This window comes from Diadema setosum, chromosome 22, assembly GCF_964275005.1.
Source record: "Diadema setosum chromosome 22, eeDiaSeto1, whole genome shotgun sequence".
Lineage (NCBI taxonomy): Eukaryota > Metazoa > Echinodermata > Echinoidea > Diadematoida > Diadematidae > Diadema > Diadema setosum.
Genome location: NC_092706.1, coordinates 19,064,826 through 19,084,491, shown reverse-complemented (window position 1 = coordinate 19,084,491; position 19,666 = coordinate 19,064,826). Strand labels below are relative to the sequence as shown.

The window sequence follows — 19,666 nt, the reverse complement described above, 5'->3', positions numbered from 1 at the left end:
ACACAATTCTTTTTTATCCTTCGAGTCACATGAGTCGCAGCAGTCATGGCGACATCTATTCCAGTGAGATATACCCTTTAAAGGGGTTGTATAGTTTTGGTTGAGACCTAATTTTAGGGTTCTAACATTTTTTGGTGAGATAATGAGAAACTTCTTATGAAATACGAAAGAGCATGTAATTCTATGAGGAATTCAACGTTTATTTGATGAAACTTGGTTTTGAAATGGCTGAGATATCAATAAAGAGCGATTCTAATAAAGTGTGGGACCCACACTTTATGACGATCGCTTTGTTTTCTTTGTTTTTGGATGTTTCAGCCATTTCAAACCCGATTTTCATCAAATAAACTTTGAATTCCTCTTAAAATGGTATGCTCTGTACTATATCATAAGTGTTTTTTTGGTATCTCGCAAAAAGTTAAAAGCCCAATTCTCATCTCCACCAATACTGTACCATCCCTTAAATGATTTTACCCAGTCCCATTTTTAATCTTTCTCCATTCCAAAATAATACAGAAAAAATTTCTACAGAAAAAAAGAAAAGAAAAAAGAATCCCCTCCAGGACTTGTACGGGTCTCGGTGACAGGCTTTTACTCACCCCAGGAATGCGGTAACACCGAAGACAACCCAGATCTCTCCCAGCTTGAGAGTGAAGGTGAAGCAGGCCATGCCGAGCAGAGACAAGATGTATACTCCCAGCGTCGTACCCCTACCATGGAGAGACAAAGTGACAGTACTGATCATCACATGCACATGTTCTATAAATATATCTAAAAATATAATATATACTTTTTTGATGTATTTGTTGTTGTTTTTTTATCTCAGAGTTGTTTGTTTATAAAAGTGTGTAATACATCTTTGTTGTGTATGCTATATATAATCATATCGGATATTGCTCAACCTATTGATTTGTGTTATCACAATATTTCCTCACTTGTTTTTATCATATGTGTAAATATTTTACGTTGCAACTGTTTGAAGGTTTGAATTTATCTGTTCATAGTATTTGTAATGTCATACACAATTTATCACCTGGGCTACGATGTATGATACGAATAAATAAACCTTTCTATTATCATCTATTATTATTATAAATGTGATGTCAACTTAAAGGTTGTACATAATCCCTTGTGCAAATGTCACAAATGTTTGCATGATTGAAGACTAGCCTTTCCCAATATACACCATTATCTATGAAATCTTACCATAATACACCTCAGAGTTTTTTTAAAACGAGATGAAAAACTAATCCAATGTCACTCAAGAATACACTCCCTTTTGTAACACGAATAATGGTTGGACTTTTTTTTTGGGGGGGGGGGGGGGGGAGGGTCCAAATAAATTCACTGGAAATATATTTGGAACTGACCTGTAGGACCTGGTCCTGTCCAGCCAGAAGCCTGTGACTACGGAACCAGCCATTCCAGTTATCACCAGAGTCAAACCGATGATACCAACCATGACCTCTTGGCTCTGTGAATGAAGAAAAATAGAGAAAAATATTTTAAAAAAAATATTTCTTTGGTTTCTCCTTACTTTCTGATACAAGAATGAAGCTGGAGAGAGTCACGTGGATACAGCATTATGTTTGATCATGATAATATTGTCATCACTTTTACTATCATCATCATAGTCATAAATATCAGTACCATGTGTCATCACCATGAATCTTTTATTACCTCCACCAAGGAGGTTATGACTTTGTTGCCATTAGTTAGTATGTTTGTTTGTCTGTCTGCTTGTGTGTTTGCAAATTAACTCAAAAAGTTGTGAATGGCTTTGGATGAAAGTTGCAGGGAAAGTTTATAATGACACAAGGAACAGATAATCAAATTTTGGTAGTGATGTGGATAGGGGCGGATCCAGGAATTTCGTAAAGGGGCTGTGCCTGCCCCATTTTTTTCCTTTTGTTTTAACAAAACATCAAGAGGGGGTGCGCACCCAGTGTGCCCCCTTCTGGATCCACCACTGCCAGGTATGTCTGGATCGAGCATATTTTTCTAAAAATTTGTTGTTGAAGGATTATCACTGGCAGTTAGGGCCAATAGACAAGGGAGTATTTTGAGGTGTGCATACATGCAATGAGGGCACGCTCAATGCGCAGCAGGCAGCTAGCTCATGGAGGGATAATGCTGCTAATGAGGTAGGCCACCATCCACCTCCCCCCCCCCCCCAATTCCCCTTCTCCTCCAAAATGCAATTACAGCAAACTTTGTTAATTTGATTACTGGAGTTAATCTCTCAAATTGCAGAAGTAAATAACAAATATCCGTGCTCCTTATCTTGTTCGCCACACTCGAATCTACTGGGACCTTTCCCTAACAAGCTTGCTTTTATGTAGGTTCTAGCATATATTTTTTTTTTCTAACATTTTCACTTAAAGGTCCTGTTTACCTTTGGGAGCAGTGATTTTATAGTTTTTAGGATATCACATTTGATGCATATGTGTAGGTCTGTTGAATCACAAAACACCCTACCATATAGAATTTTTGCAATAAAGCCTAAAATATAGGAGATATTAGTATTTTTCTCATTAAACCATAACTGTAGACGGTTTAGTCTGGAAACATTTTTATTATAACTATAGTTCACATTTTGTGTATCTAACAATACTTAACATCGGTTATAAGGATTCAAATTTTTACAGTGGTTGTTTCTATCCCTAACTCACATTTTAGAACTATTTTAAAGCACTTATGCTGGGTTTTTGTTTCTTCTGCAAATGGTAAATTATGCTTTTAAGATTCAAATTTTCATAGACTGAATGCATTATCATTATATTATAATCATATGTACAATGTATGGTTTTATTTCCCTTCTTCTTCCTTGTTATGCCAGCATTCTGTATTCATTTTAACAGACAATAAAGTACCTTGCATCCTTGCTATACCAGGGAGGTGGGCCCACCTCCTTGGTTAATACAGTCATACCTGTCTACAGCGGCCAACCAAGGGAGACAAAAAAAAGTGGCCATTAAAGACAGGTGGCCTCTATGTATAGGTTCTTTAACATGTTTTTTTTTTTTCTATTGGAGGGAGTTCTTTCAGTGGTTGTATACGGGCGCTAGAAACAGGTGGTCACTAAGACAGGTTTGACTGTACATTAATTATATAGTACTTACTACTTTATTGTACATCCCACCTGCATATCAGGCATCATTTTATTTTTTATATGTCTGATGTATTTTTTTTTTTTTAGATTGAGAAATATGACAATAAATTGAAATGAAAACTATGAAATATTTGTGGATACTTCATCATCCTCTATGACATCACAAATGGAGATTGATCACTTGAGAGGATTAACTTTCAGGAGCAGTGATATCTTGGAAATAACTTACAAATTTCACCTGTCAAAATTCATTGTCACTGAGCATGTGACTAACAACCAGTATTTCTAAATGAATAACCGGTTGAGGACGGGTTGATTTTGCATGCATTTCCCACAGACACTTGCCCGCGTATACTCGGGACTCGTCCTCAACGGGTTAAAGGGACTGTATAGTACTGGTTGAAATGGGGATTCATGTTTTGAACATTCCTTAGTGAGATAATGAGAAACCTCTTATGAAATATGAAAGAGCATGTTATTTTAAGAAGGATTCAAAGTTTATTTGATGAAAATTGGTTTTCAAATGGCTGAGATAGGTACCTATCCAAAAAAGTGATAATAATAAAAAGTGACAGGCCACGCCTTTTATTAGGATCTCTTTGTTTCATCTTGTTTTTGGATATCTCGGCCATTTCAAAACTGATTTTCATCAAATAAACTTTTGATACCCCTTAAAATTACATGCTCCTTGACATCTCATAGAGTAGTTTCTGAAATCTCGCAAAACGATAGAAGCTAAATCCTTACCTCAGCCAGAACTGTACACAACCTTTACATGTAACTACAAATGATCAGTGCCCATGCTCACTCCTTCAAACCTTCTTTTCATTACACGAACATGCCACACCTGGGTCACATGACTTACACCAACTGGAATGTGCAATAATGATCCCTAGGGAAATTAAACTTTGTGCTCTATGGATTTTTTTATGCCTCTATAGGAAGTGTCCCTGGAGGCAATATGTTTTTAATGGGTTGTCCATCCATCCATCACTAATCAATGTTGGTTTTTTTTTTTTCTTTGTACATTGTCTATTGTGATATGTACGTCATTTTGATGTTGATTTCAAATTAGAATCCTGGAAATTCCACAGCGACAATAAACGGAGAAAAATAGTCTACATAATACAAGTTCTAAAGGACATTGATGTAGCAATATTTTCAATATTGTCCACACAGCTGTACAACATCTGAAAAAAGCCCCATTTTCCTGACTGTCTCAACAACAAAAAAGCCTCCAAAATGAAGTCAGCAAAACCTGCAATAATAGGTATTGTGACACTGAATAACCTGGCCGTCATTCCAAATGCTTCCATTCATTTGCACTCAAACACATATTGAAGATTGTAAAATTGTACTCATGCCTTTCGGTTTGCAAATTGTAGGGTACATGTACTTTTGTCTACAGTCTCCCAGCAAATATAACTCAAATAAAGGTTGTTTTTCTGGAAGTAGATAAAGATTGAGCAGGAATTTGTTGACAGGTCTTGGGTGAGTCAACAATCTCAGCAATGCACTTTACTATTTGGTTCACATCAACACAAAACAAAACAAAACAAAACAAATGGTCTGTATATTATCACACAACCCCCCCCCCCCCCTACAAATCTACCACTTGGCAGCTGACAGAAATAATGCATCAAGAATGGGCAAAGTGTCACAAGTTCTGGGTATCACATGAAATCTGAGGTGGGCAGCATTTATTTGTCAAATGCTAGAAAAATTGACAATATAGAAACAATTTTGGTATTACAACTGGCAATCTATTACAGGGAATTCTACAGGAATTGAAGAACATATTTCTGCATTTTCAAAAGGATGTCCATTAAACTCAATCAGGAACTAAAGAAGTCAGCTGTTTAATCTGGAGTCTCCAAGCATAGATCTCATTTTGTCAAAAACATGGATGGCGATGATGCTAAAAATCTATTATAGTTTAAGTGTGCCACCAAGACTGCCGACAATTTATCTTACATCACCTCATAGCAGTGTTTGATTTGCCTGTCTGCTCCACTGACCCCTTTCTTTGTTCACAGATCAACCAAAAAAAAAATGTCCTTTAACCAACTATCAAAGAGTAGAGATTACATAATCAGTTCTCATTGATTCCAAATGACCTTCATGTTGGACTATGGACTCAAGTTACAAAACCTGAATCGGTCTGATTTCTTTTTCTTCTCCCATGGTACGCAATAATGTGACGTGTAGACATTATTTGTGACTGCTGCTAGTCACCTGGCACGAACCATGACCCCATTTACAGTGCGAGGCTTGGCCGCGGCCGAGCCGCGGCCGAGCCCAGCCCCGCTTCAGTGTAAACGCGCAAAAGGCCAAATGCGCATTTGGCCTCGCTCTGGAGGTGGTCTCGGCCGCGGCTGAGCCGCGGCCGAGCCCGGCCTCTTCTTGGTGTAAACGCAAACTGGGCCAAATGCGCGGCCAATTTTAGTCTGGCTTCCAAACCCTCTGCCTGTATCTTTCGCTATTCAGGATATTAACCCCCTCAACGTCGAAAACTAGTATAGTTTGAGGTGGTTTTGTCCTGCAAAGGATTTTTTCCTTCGGCAAAGGCCTTTGCCCGAACGGCGACTTCGTCGCCACGGAATTCATTTGGCAAAGGGTCTGAAAACCAGACAATACCAAATTGCGTTTGTTTACAAGCAGAGCGCCACTACGACAAAATATTGAAAGGTTTGAATCAAAAGCGCGGCCGAGCCCAGCAGTGTAAACGGACAAAATTGCGAGGCTCGGCCGCGCAATTGAGGCCGGACTCGGCCGCGGCTGAGCCGCGGCCGAGCCCGGCCCCGCACTGTAAACGGGGTCTATGATAGCTTGGTGTCATTCATTTGTTGCCTGTCAGCGAGGGTGGGATGCACCATATCACCTGTTCTTCACACAAGGCATGAAGCATACGTCCCTATACTGGCATGAGTTGTCATTTTCTCATTATGCCGCATCCGAGGAAAAAGGCATTTTGTGTCCTAAACCCAAGCCAGACTGCAACATCTGAGCAACATCCCTGTCACTAATAGCAATGACAGGATTAAAGGGAAATGAAACCCAAATTTATTATATCTGGATTCAGTGAATGTAGAAGAATACTTCAGTGAAGTTTTGGGGAAAATCAGGCAATTCCTTCAAAAGTTATGGATTTTTCAAAGATATGTTGCCATCATTGCTGGATGAGACGACTATAATAGTTGGTGATGTCACACATTGATGATTGATTTTAAAAAATATATAGTAGATTATTTTTTTCATCTTTTATGAAGGATACACATTATTCCTCCTCTTAAAACTGACAGGTTAAAGCCAAAACATAGTTCTGGTACACCTGCAAAAGTTGTCAGATTTCACTCCCAAATGTGCACCTATGCCTATGAAATGTGTGGAATAACGCTGTAATAACAAGATATTCGATGGTTAAGGACGAAAATGCGAAATAATAACCAAAAAAGTTCGCCGGAGTCGCAGTCTCAGAACTTACCCGATCGGGGTCAGGCTAAACTCAGACTTGGGACAACTCGGCCTCACTTTGATGGCGGGACGAGTTGTCCCTCTGGATTGTACAGCATTGTACTATGGGAGCAGCCTGTAGCGCTTCACGTTCTGGCTGGTCACAGTACAAAACAAATGGACAGTGCGCGGTCCTAAAGCGTATTACACACATCACCTGAGACATTCTGTCTTTGAAGTTTTGTTGTTTATCAAGCGTCTTTGTCTTTTCAGTATGGCGATCATGAACTGCGTGTAAATTGTCTGAAATAGGGCCGAGTTTTCCCTGAGACCGAGTTAGTCTGGATCCTTCTGGAATAAAAGTCGGTATACCGACTCTTATTTCTGATCTCGAAATACTCCAAAACAACTCCTCATCCTGGCAAATCGCGTCAGCCAGGTAAGTTTCTTGGTAGACTCTTTCGATATATTGCAAGCAAATATGAAATGGTGCCAGACGGGTTCTCAAACCCTTACCAAAACTATGTCTTCACTTTACGGGCAGTACAATCCCTGTTTTCTGAAAGACATGTTTACTCGTTTTTTCATTGTACTGGAAAATGAAAATGTGTTAAATTCTCTTTGTATTTCTTTTTTAGAGTGTCCATTGTGTGACATCACAAAGTACTGTTGACGTCTCATTCAGCGATGGCGTCACCTGAACTTTGAAAATCCATATTCTTTTAAACGGACTGTCTGACTTTCCTCAAAACTTCACTGACATGTTCTACATCATACTAATATTGCTGTATTCATTGAATCCAGTTTTCCATTTGGATTTCATTTTCCTTGAACAGCGGAGACAGCAAGATCCAGAGACACAACCCTGCACAGATGGTCTAATTTGGCCGCAAACACCAGACCTCTTGGGTTACCAGACAGATACATGTATATGTTGTTGACTGACTGAGCCAGCTCACTCACTGCTCCTCTTGTTTGCAAGGGTCTGTTGGCTGCTTCACCTTTTTGTCCACAATTTGTTCAGAATAATATATGTGACCCGCTACAACAAAAGGATCTGAAAGTCGGGGAAGAAATTTTTCTGAAAATGACATGACATTATTCTCTTACTCTTCCATTTTTTCATATACAACACGACTTATAAAAGCACTCAGATGATACTCAGATGATGAGATATTGATGATTTTATCAGCACATGTCGAGTGGTTTAGGAAATCAGCGTTTCGAGAAAACCGCCTTTAAAGTTTTCCTTCTGACACTATCATGATCAAGGGGAGGCAAGACAGTTTTCACTGCTTGACGATAGAAGGTATGCTCCTAGCAACCTCCGCAATTTTCATTAAAGCTTAGTGCCAGTGGTCTATGCATGACCAATCAGTAACCAGGATGCCACGCCCTGACCAATAAGATCACTCCTTTGTTGCTACGGCGCTAAATCTAAATCTTCAGACACGTTTCTGTTCCGCTGAAAATTGGAAAAAACATGGCCAAGAAAAATGCTAATTTCTTGTCTTTCTTTTGATCATTAATCTTTAAAATTTCAGCAGATTATAGAAGCTACATTACACTACAAACTCATGCCAAAAACACAGATCTAATCCATTTTGACTGATTTTGATGTTCCGACTTCAAACTCGATCCTTATGTTGTAGCGGGTCACATATCATGCCATCAAACACATCATATGAAATTTACTTCAAATAGTGTAGACTTCATAAATTCCTACATGAAATTTAGTCTTACTTTGGTTAATTTTTGTGACCTATAATATCAAACACTATTTTTACCATTCCTATTCAGATCTTATCAAAGTACAATCACAAAAATGTACTATCTTTGTATATTTACATTTAGACTACAATTCTCATATGGTTTTCAATCCTTTAAAAGTTCCACTTTACTCCCGTTTCTGTTCAAACTGCACACACTAGATAGCATTTTCACGCTCCAAAGCATTCCCTCTAAACTGAAAAGAAACTGTCAGCCTACAGGGTATAGAATGGATTTTGTTTCAGAAATCTTACTAATGAACCTACACATTAAAAGCTGACATTCTTTATCATGAATAAATTCTCTTTGCGGCAAGCATGCCTCAGTTTGAACCATTACTCGTTATTAAAGCTAACATGCTTTACTTTTAATCATTTTACTTTGAAGCAGGTATTCTTCACTTTAAAACTGACATTAGTACCTTTAATAAATTTCCTGATTAGACAGACTGTGACTATTGTATTCAAACATGAGAGGCCGACAAGGTACATGTACCTAGGTAATGTATTTACTGGGATTATGTGACTTTCGTGATGAGGACAGAATGTTATAATATTAATGGACTAGTCATTATCCCTATACTCACATATTTGCCAAACAAGGCACACAAGACCGAAAATAGCCCAAAGACAAGAGGTATCGGTATCTGAACAGGAGGGTGTTTTTTTTCCTTCTCTCTCGCTCTCATGTGTGATTAATTCAGCTGATTAATTCAGCTGATTACCCCAAGGCCTACAGTTCACCCTACAGACAAGACAAGAGGCCCCCTGAACACAGCTTGAATTAATGTGTCTGTGTGCTGGCAGGTAGCTGCTATTCATGAAGTGTAATCTCGTGTGGTTTTAGCCTCCAAGACTTGTCAGAATTTTGCATGAGACAATGCACCGTGAAAGAAAAAAGGCTCAATTCAACGGCTGCAAAATTCTGCTGCCCGGTTTAACTTTTACTAATAAGTCTGATTCCATATCACCACAATTCTCCGTTCTTTACATTGGCTGCCTGTAGAAAAAAAAAAAGAAGAATTATTTTCAAGATTCTGTTGTGAATACATCTTTCAGTTCATTCTTTTTCCCCCATATACCTACGCGACTCTATTCCCAAATGAAATATGACACAAAGTCTACATTCATCATCAGATGCATTGCTACTCCAAACACCCAGAGTAAAACATGGATGGGGTGATCGTGCTTTCTCTGTTATGGGACCAAAATTGTGGATTCGGTTGCTTATTCAGTTAAGACAACTGTCATCTACAGAAACATTCAAATCCAAACTTAAGATGGAGCTGTTCCTCTGACACTGAGGACTATGATTGCAATCTAAAATGTTGAAAACAATTGTATTCTTTATATGGTCTGTGTTTGTTGTTGTTTGCCATTTTCTTTTCTGTTGTCAAGTTTGAACATGTAGATCTATCTCTTCACTTTCTGAAGTGCCACGAGAACCTAAAGGGGGACCTGTGTGCTATACAAGTAGCCACTATTATCATTATTTTTAATATTATCATAAAAGTGATCTTGTAGATTCCCAAACATTATATACAGTGTGCCCAGTTACATATACAAAGCCAAAAGCTGAAATCAGAGAACTATAGCAAGTTTGATACATGGGTATGGGAAAGCTAACTTCAATTACAATCATGTCAGAATCCATGGGCCTATTTCATAAAGAGTATCATGCGCTCAAGTTATAACTCAGTGAATCGAAGATATGATCAATAGTGATCTAAGTCTGTTCCATAAAGATACTTTCACTTAATTTACAGCACAGATTGAGCATAACTATGTTTGATTGCATCGATCATTAGATCGATCGTATGATCAATCTCTATGAAACGGCCCCTGGGCATGCAAACTGGCATGACTGCATAATACTTGGACGTTCTCTGTTATACCATTGCTGACATCTTTTGTCGACTTCACTGGTGTCATTCATGACCAATTTCTCCATGAGCTACACATCCCTTTGACAACTTTCACAAGAAGATTTGGCTGGTAGCTCAGCTTTATAGGGAACTCCACCTCATCAGTATTCAAGTTGACTTCAATGAAATGAGGAAGCATTAAAGGGACTATACAGTACTGGTTGAGATGGGGATTCATGTTTTGAACATTCCTAGGTGAGATAATGAGAAACCTCTTATGAAATATGAAAGCGCATGTAATTTTAAGAAGGATTCAACATTTATTTGACGAAAATTGGTTTTCAAATGGCTGAGATATCCAAAAAAGTGATTATAATAAAAGGCGACAGGCCATGACTTTTATTAGGATCTCTGTGTTTCACATTGTGTTTGGATATCTCAGCAATTTCAAAACCGATTTTCATCAAATGAACTTTTGACACCCCTTAGAATTGCATGCTCTCTGACATCTCATAGAGTGGTTTCTGAATATCTCGCAAAACATTAAAATTGGAAAATAGCATTCAACACACACATACTGAAGCTTTTCGACATGCACTCATCAGAGTAAAATCGCATGAATGAACAGAAAGCCAGAAATGAAACAATATAAGGATTTTACTCTGATGAGTGCATGTCGAAAAGCTTCAGTATGTGTGTGTTGAATGCTATTTTCCGATTTTGCAGTACCAAGCACTTATTCAAAACCTTACAAGCTAAATCCTCACCTCAACCAGAACTGTACACACCCTTTAACACAAACAGCAGAATATTTATAAGGCTTATTTAATTTAGGGAAAAAAAAAAGTTCTGCAGTATCCAAATTCTTCATGTACCAAGAAAGAGATATAGAGAGAACACAGGCTGTTATTTGAATGCTATCATAATCTGATATCCATGATATCCCATGGAAAATCGATTCAATTCAACTCAATGACATTCCTTCAGCCTCCTGATTTTCAAAAGAAAATTTTCTCTGTTCTATTAATTGTCTTCTACTCGACCATAAAGAGTTCTACTCTAAGCCCGTTTCTATAAATGCACTCATGGATATCTCAATTTAATAAGCAATGGTTGAAAAAAAAAATCCTATTTCAATAAGAGCAAACCGCAACAAGTTCATTCATGCAAAATGAGTGTTCTTTTGTTTTGTTTTGTTTTGTTTTTTGTAACTGCCTTTTCTCATGTAAAGTGCTTTTTACACTTGCAAATTTTTGCTTAGTCCTGTACCAACGATAAGGCTAAGGGGGGGGGGGGGGTGGGGGCTTAGAAATGAGGCAAAAGGTCACAATGAAAGATCAATATACTTACTGGAAATTCCGAGAGGATAACTTGGTTGAGAAGTGTTGATATAGCATAGAATGTACCCACGTTGATTCCTGCAATACACACAAGCAGACAGACATCAATACAGATAAACAAACAAGGAGAACTGGAAGAATGAAGGATTTTTCTATCAAATTTTGATGTAATAATATCCTTCTCTGTAGAACTACACACTGTGTCATATCTATGGCAGTATTTGTCTCCACTCTAATCAGGTAATAAATCTTCATAAGCCAATCTTACAGGAGAATGAAACCCAAACATAATATCATATGTTTATAATATCAAACCATAATATTGTAAAATAATATGTTTATACATATTATAGTTTCGACATATAATATACACAGTATTTTCCATGTCGAATGAGTGAATGCAGCAACATTAGAACACATCAGACAAGTTTGACGAAAATTTGACAATCAGTTCAAAAGTTACAAAGTTTTGGTGCCACCACAGCTGGATGAAAAGACTGTACTACAGTTTGTGATGTCACTGCAGAACAATGATATTAATAGAAAATGTAGGAAAATACAACTCCGCAAAATTTCTCTCTTCTGGCATACTGAAATCTAGAGCAATTGACTGATCTCTTTAGAAAGTATGCACTGCCAGGAAGAATAATATTTCAATACCTTAAACATATGTCATTGACAAGTCAAACGAATGTGTACTTTTCATAAAAGATTACATTTTGTGGGATTTGTTTCACTGGTACATTTTCTTTCACAAATGTACATTGTCGTTCTACAGTGTTGTCACAAACTGCTGTAGTCTTCTCATCCAGCAATGGCAGCACCAAAACTTTAGAAATTAATAGACGTTGAATTGATCATCTGACTTCCCCCAAACTCTCACTAATGTGTTCTACTAATATTGCTGCATTTACTAAATCCATCGAATAATTGGGGAAACTTTCCCTTTCACAGCAACTGAATTCTTGTACTGCTCATGACATACCAAAGTACTGTTAATAAAACAAGATGTGGCGTGGACTTAAAAAAAAATGATTAAAACAACAACAACAACAACAACAACAACAACAACTGAGGATGAAGCATCAAATTCTATTACTGCAGTTGCCTTTCATTATGCACCCAGGTACTTCACTGTATATCGCTGTAACTTGCTGCACTGTGCTTTTTTCACCAGCAGTCAGTCTTCCAACATTGACCTGCCAGTAATTAAAGTCGTACAGTTCCTTCAGGGGTTACGAAATGTCTCAGTCCAACAGGAAGGCCATGGAGACACAGCAGCTATTAAGGGGATTATGCAATCTCTTTTCATTGGCATTACAAGTAGTTTCCAGACAACTGTGCAGACCCGGCGATACAGTGCGATTAACTCCGCAATAAGACGCGAAAGCTTTTGAATTCGTAATGGTCATCGAAGCACTATTCAAAGTGAAGAACAAACAAATCTCAAAAGTTCACCTCTGTGTATCTCCCCCATTTTACCACCAAATCGATTGAAACTTCACATAATAGGGATATGTCATCCTCAATATGAATTTTGGGTGACAATGCTGCCGCATCTTTCAAGATATTTGTATTTTTTTGTTTGAGTCGATCGTGGGAAAGGGTTATGATTATTTCCAAACTCAAGTCTGCTACAGCATACCCCAGACTCACTACCTGCAAAGTTTCCTGTTTGCGCAATTAGTATTCAGGTCAAAATCAGAGTAAATAGACAACCAAGTTTCAGAGACTTTTTGCAGTCTCCTGCTGGTCTTGGAGACATCTCCTTTGTTTGTTCCCGGGGTCTCTGAGACATCTCCACTACCTTGTGGAGACCCATTGGCGACCCATTAAAGACATTGCAGAGACGTCTCTGCTACCAAGGAGACATCTGCGAGATGTTGAAGCTGAGGTTTCCATGACTTCCAGATGAATAAATTGTCACCTTATTTGGAGAAGACTTTGAAGTTTCCCTGGAGACTCCTTCATGGCAAAAGCGTAAGCCATATTTGTTGTCATTTGAGTAGCAGGAGTCGCCTTGACTAATTGCATGGTCGCCATGACTAATTGCATGGTCATAACAGTCATGAGAAAGTCTCCTCCAGTGAGATAGGCCCTTTAGGGTCAAGACAGCCGTCAATCCATGTTTTTAAATTCCAGTAAAATATGATCGACAGGTCTGTTTTGAGCTGGCATAAATTTGGACAGAGGAGCTGATGGCAATCTATCTTCTGAATGATAATCCTTCTTAAGATAGACTTAAGTGACTATATTTCTTGTATTACCTACCAGTATCAATTTTGACAATGAAGTCAGAACGTCAACAAATTTGAAATGTCTGCCCCCCCGTCATTCTAACGAACAATAGGCATCATGTTATAGACTGTGATTAATAGCTGAAAAACAATACGGCATTCTTTGCCTACTACAGCATAATAGCATGGATCATAAAACACCAATTTATACTGGTGAGCCACCAATAAGCTCTTAATAGCTATAAGCTATTAAAGTCACTCCGATGCTTGTATTTCTAGATGAATTGATCACATGAACGCATGCTACATGTCTGTGTACACAACATCCACACGTAACCAAAGCTGACATATAACATGCTGGCATAATAAAATACTAGTACATGCTCTTCAACCAAGCATTTCTACGTACATGTATTATGGGGCTTGATATACATTGTACAAGTATTTTTTAGTTTCCTTCATAATCACAGGGCTGCCAACACTGGAAACTAGTTGAGAGTGAGACTCCCATAGGCCAATGCTATAATTTAGGAGTCAAAATGAGTGAGATCAATAGAAATGCATGCAAATGAAATAAAGTTTTAGAGTGAGAAAGGACCAAAATGCGTGAGTCTCACGCTCAATGCGTGAGAGTTGGCAGCCCTGTAATCACAGCTGAATTGTGTAAGCCTATCTACATTGCCCTGCCAGCAAGAAGAAACTTGCCTGCCTCTCCTCCATAGGATATTTCCCCCCTCCCCCCAAGTGGGCTATTTTGGACCTGATGATGTACACTTGTAACATCGGGCTATTTTCCTAAACCACAATATAACCCACTAGTTTAAACTTTGGTCTGATGAAGACACCCCAACTCATCCTAATTGAAGCTGCCCCCTTGTAATTGCAGAACTATCTGCTCTCAGCGTATACTATATACATGTGTGCATTTGTATGTTTGTGTGTGTATAGGTGGGGTGGGGTGTGGGTGTCCACAAATGTGTGTGGTTCCCTTGATTGGTTTCTATCACTCCTGTATCACCTTCCAGTAGTGCAATTTGATGTCTTCCAATAATACAAATGCAAAAATTTACCAATTCCTTCAGTGTGTAGAGGCTGACAATGCAGGATCCCTCTCAGTGCTCAAAGAGTTAATCTGGAGATCCACTCTGCATGTGCTTTCAAGATGCACACATCTGGCTCTCATTCCCCGCGTTCACATTGGTCCCAGCGACGCGGGGAAAGTCCCGAGCTGTGGGACTTTCTCCTCAAAAACAATAATAATGTGAACGCTCGCTGGGACTTGTCCCCTCGTCCCCGCGAAGCAAGTCGGGCACGGGGACAAGATTTGGAGGGGAGAGTGACCTTGGGGCGCAATTGATAGTGTCCAGCTGTGGTCATCAAATGTGCGCATGCGCTATGCCTGGATTCAAGTGGCAGAGCTCGCTCCAAGCCCCAAAATGCCCCCACAGCTCGGGGACAGATGAGATACCAATGTGAACGGTCAGTCATAAAAAAGATAAGATCTCTTGTGGCTGTCCCCGCATCGCGGGGACCAATGTGAACGCGGGGTCAGCCTTGTGCAGAACATTCTCAAAGTTCACTCAACCACCAGCTAGACATCTAGATAGATGTCTATCAAATAGCTGTCACCACAGACGGCCATGGCCATGCTTCATGCTTCAAGACACCACTAAAGGTTTATATCACTCTCTGGCTTTCAATGGTGAAACATCCGTAGTAAGTATGCGGACGCCATTCAAAACAAATACTGGTAGCTTATAAATCACTGTGACTTAGCCCTAAAGCACTATGAACTCTCTTGCAATGTATTACCCACTGAAGAAAGCAGTGATTTTTATACAGCTTTTTTTTTTATACTGTGGACGACTTTTGCTCACTTCTGAAGCGAGATAACTTTAGCTCGAGCTATTAAGTTGTTTTATACTACCATTCTTGTTCACCTGTGTTGCATACAAGATCAAAGTATTTGTCATGGTAACCTAATCCCCCCCCCCCCCCCCACCAGCTGTGCTGAGCTTAGCCTAAGCTAAAATCAAAGTACCATTTATACTGATGTTAGCTCGGGTCTGAAGCGGACCTGAACCACCTCCTGAGAGGGGGCGAACTTTAGCTCATAATGCTAGATATTTTTCAACCATTTATACTGAGAGTTAGCTCACTTCAGGTCCGAGATAACTCCCAGTACAGATGGGGTATTACATTATTTTGGAAAGGAATGATCTTGTATCCATGAAAATTAAATTGCAGAGCATGGCAGAAAAAGGGTTGATATGAATCAGGCAATAAAACATGCCCATCTTTAAAGACCTGGAAGCATGGGGATTCATGGGTAGTCCGTTTCATTCGCTGCCCACCTGGATATATTCCAAACCCACGAATAGCACCGGTCAACGAATTTGCGCATGGAAGCATGTGCATCAGTAACGGTTGACTCCAGTAAAGTTTCTTCAGCTGTCTGTGTACTTTTTATACACAGAGATCAGGGATAAAGCTGTACACAATCAAATACAAGAATTTTCGAATGTATCCTAATCAGGATAGCCTTCCCACTCTATGGTATCCTAAAGCCCGCCGCACACTACACGATTTTGCCCTGATTCACCGGTCTTAAGACCTTAAGACTAGAAGTGTGACGTCACAGTCTTGGCATTTTCTAGTCGTACGACTGGGTCTTAGCGCCAATCGTAGAGATTTGACATGTTGAATTTCTACGACCGGTCGTAGGCTTTCAGCCATTCACAATGCAATAAAATGCAAGCGCATGCAGTGCACACTGCGCGCGCTTTACAGTCGTAAGCCTACTCGTAAGGTTCGGTCGTATAGTGTGCGGTGTCCGGTCGTACGACTGGTCTTAAGACCCAGCTTGGCTTAAGACTTTTAAGTGTGCGGTAGCCTTAACACTACTGGGTCTTTAACACTTTAACTAACCCCCCCCCCCCCCCACACACACACACACACATAAATATACATAGTGTACCCATGAGAGTAGCCGTAGGTGATTTTGAGATTTTTGAGATATCAGCAGATGGTTTGGCACTAATGGGTTAAAAGCATTCATACATTTCCTTTCCAGCTGGGATGAAAGCTTTTATGAAATCCATAGAATAATGCTAAAATCCTTATATGATGCCTGCCCCATTGGAAAAGAAATAGGTCAAACAGAAAGAAGAAAGGAAATTGAACTGCATTATATCTCTCATCTCATTTGTTGAGGAAATGCCTTTATGTTTGTTTGTTTTTTATGATGTTAGTTTCAATGGTATTAGCTGTTAGCATTAATGCATTTATGTTGTCTTTTCAAATGCATAATGCTAGCCCATTTTGTTTCTTGTTGTTTCTTTCTTTCTATCTATTCCAGTCATACCATTCATAAGAATTTTCCTTGCCTCAAGTAAAGTAGGTTGAAGGCAGGTGCACGGAAATAAATACATTGTACGTGTGTATTCATGCGCTGGTTCACACACACAGACCTAACACTCATGATCAAACCAAGGAGGCACTAGGCGCCTAATTACTGGTTCTAGCGGAGAACACAATAGCAAAATAGATATTGGTAGGTTGGTTTGATTTGATTTGATCGTGAGTTTGATTGATGGCTTGTCTCATAAAGTATTCTCAATTATTGAAACCTGCATAGGGTCAGTGTGAGCAGATTTTACCCAGCAGGCCAAAGTATCAAATTCAACATGTGATAAATTCTGCTACAGATGGGTTTTCGTGACGTCAAATGGCGCGTTGCCTGAGGGGCAAAAACAAATCACGTATGTATTAAGCTCATATGTCTACCCAATGGTACACGTACTGCATACCCGCCTGCCTATCATTGGGACATGGGATGTAACGCTTACGGGCTTACCCACATGTACATGTATGGGTGCCCCAATACCCAGTTTTTGCCCCTCAGCACTGCTTGATAATGTCATCAGAACCTTGTCTATACATTCTCATTTCATAGAAAGTGTTTATTCAAATACCCAATTACAAAGTACACTTGTAAACTATCATACAGAGACTACTGCACCAGAATTCTTCAAGAAATGGCAGATTAGGCATTTTCACATCAGACCGATGTTTCGAGATAGCGCACTATCTTCTGACTTGGGAAATTTTCCCGATAGCGAGATAGCGCGCTATTTGATATTATAAAATGGGTTCAAGAATGTAGCCAATTGGAAGCACTGAAATGAGTCACGTGTGCTTGTATTAATTTCTCACTAACATGCATGCGGCCTGACGTCACAATGCTTACACTAGCAGTGCGCACTCAATCAGTTGTTACAAGTGCGTCGCGCACTACTATACGCGCTGTCAATCCTGTAAACAACTTCTAGTTCGGGCTGCCGGCCGGCCTTTCTTGTGCATAACATGTGTGGCGTACGTATACTCTTATACGTACAGTACTTATGTGCGGGATTTCCGAGTGCGACGTGCGTAAATGTTTGGGACGAACATCTTCGGACATCTTGATTCACAAAGGTACGTGAAAAATGCTGTTAGTTTTCGACCCATTTTATAAAACAAATGATGCACAATGCAGTGCATGTTTCACAATTGTAAATACCCTCGAGTGCGCTACATCTCCACTAACGCACTCTATCCTGTGCATCATTTGTATAATGTGAACACAAATTAACGCGCTAGTTGTATCGCGCTGATCGAGAAAATTTCTCGAGTCCAGCTCGGGAAATTTCTGAAATAGCTGGATAGTAGCGTGCTATTTGATAATGTGAAAACGACTCGAGAAATTTGCGCGATGAATTCCATCATTCCTAGCGTGTGTGACCCGATCGACCAAGGCAAACTGCACACAAAGCATGAGGAATTTTTGAGAGGGCACACACATTACTGATGCTGTTTGCACATACTCAGCTGTCGAATTAGCTACATTGTATTTTAAAATTCTTTAACTATTCGGCCTACACCCTTTTCAGGCCGATGTGAACAAGAAATGAAATAGCGCTCTAATTCGCAATCGCGGAACATTTTTCGAGCTTGGATTTTTATTGGGCTGATGTGAAAAAAAAAAACGCCTATTGATACAAGATGGAAGCCTGGAAGAGATGGCTCGAGTTTTGGTGGACAGAATCATCACAACCGACAAATTGTGGGGGACATCATTGGACAAAACCCCCTGCCCTTGGCATATCAGGGCAATTACCCCCCCCCCCCCCCCCCCCCCCCCGCTAAATACTGGTTAGTGATAAGGTTAGAGTGAAGTTTAGGGTTAGAGTTTGGGTTAGGGTTAGGATTAGGTACAGGATTAGGATTAGGTTTAAGGTCAGGGGAAGGGTCTGGGGTAATTGTCCAAGGGTCAATTGCCCTATACCCGTCCTTGGGCATTAGGTGTATACTGTCACAAGCTACTAAAAATGTGTCAAAACATGTGCGAGACAATTATTCAGGGTGCATGGAGAAATCGTGAAATTTCGCACATCCCAAACTTGATATAAGATTAACATCACGCAGTGGAATTATATACCTTTCATTATTCAAATTGATTCGGAGTGCAATTTGTCATTACATTAAAAATTAAAGAAAGAAAGAAGAGAGGATGACAGCACACTTCATTTTGTCAGCTGAGAGCCAGAAGGGCACTATCACAATTTGGGGTGTATTGAGTTATTGGTATCACATTATAAAGCTTGATCTTCTCTCCGTCATGGTGTCAATTTTAAATAATTTTCATCTTCAGTAAAATACTAAAAATCAAAACTGCTAGGGCACTATTTTATGAAACATTTGGAATAATGTTTATCTTTGTTTAAAGGGTGTGTACAGTTCTGGTCGAGGTGAGGATTTAGCTTTTAACGTTTTGCGAGATATTCAGAAACCACTCTATGAGATTTCAAAGAGCATGCAATCTTAAGGGGTATCAAAAGTTTATTTGATG

At 39.4% G+C, this 19,666-nt stretch overlaps 1 protein-coding gene across 1 annotated transcript in view; it reads right to left on the bottom strand.

Moving 5' to 3' along the window:
- LOC140245039 (choline/ethanolamine transporter flvcr2a-like) overlaps positions 1-19,666 on the bottom strand; it is a 54,921-nt gene that overhangs the window by 12,787 nt on the left and 22,468 nt on the right. Inside the window, exons 4-6 of the mRNA XM_072324632.1 lie at positions 11,550-11,617; positions 1,371-1,474; positions 600-710 (exon numbers count right to left, since the gene is read on the bottom strand). Coding sequence (XP_072180733.1) covers positions 600-710; positions 1,371-1,474; positions 11,550-11,617 — 283 coding nt within the window. The remainder of the gene's footprint in view (positions 1-599; positions 711-1,370; positions 1,475-11,549; positions 11,618-19,666) is intronic.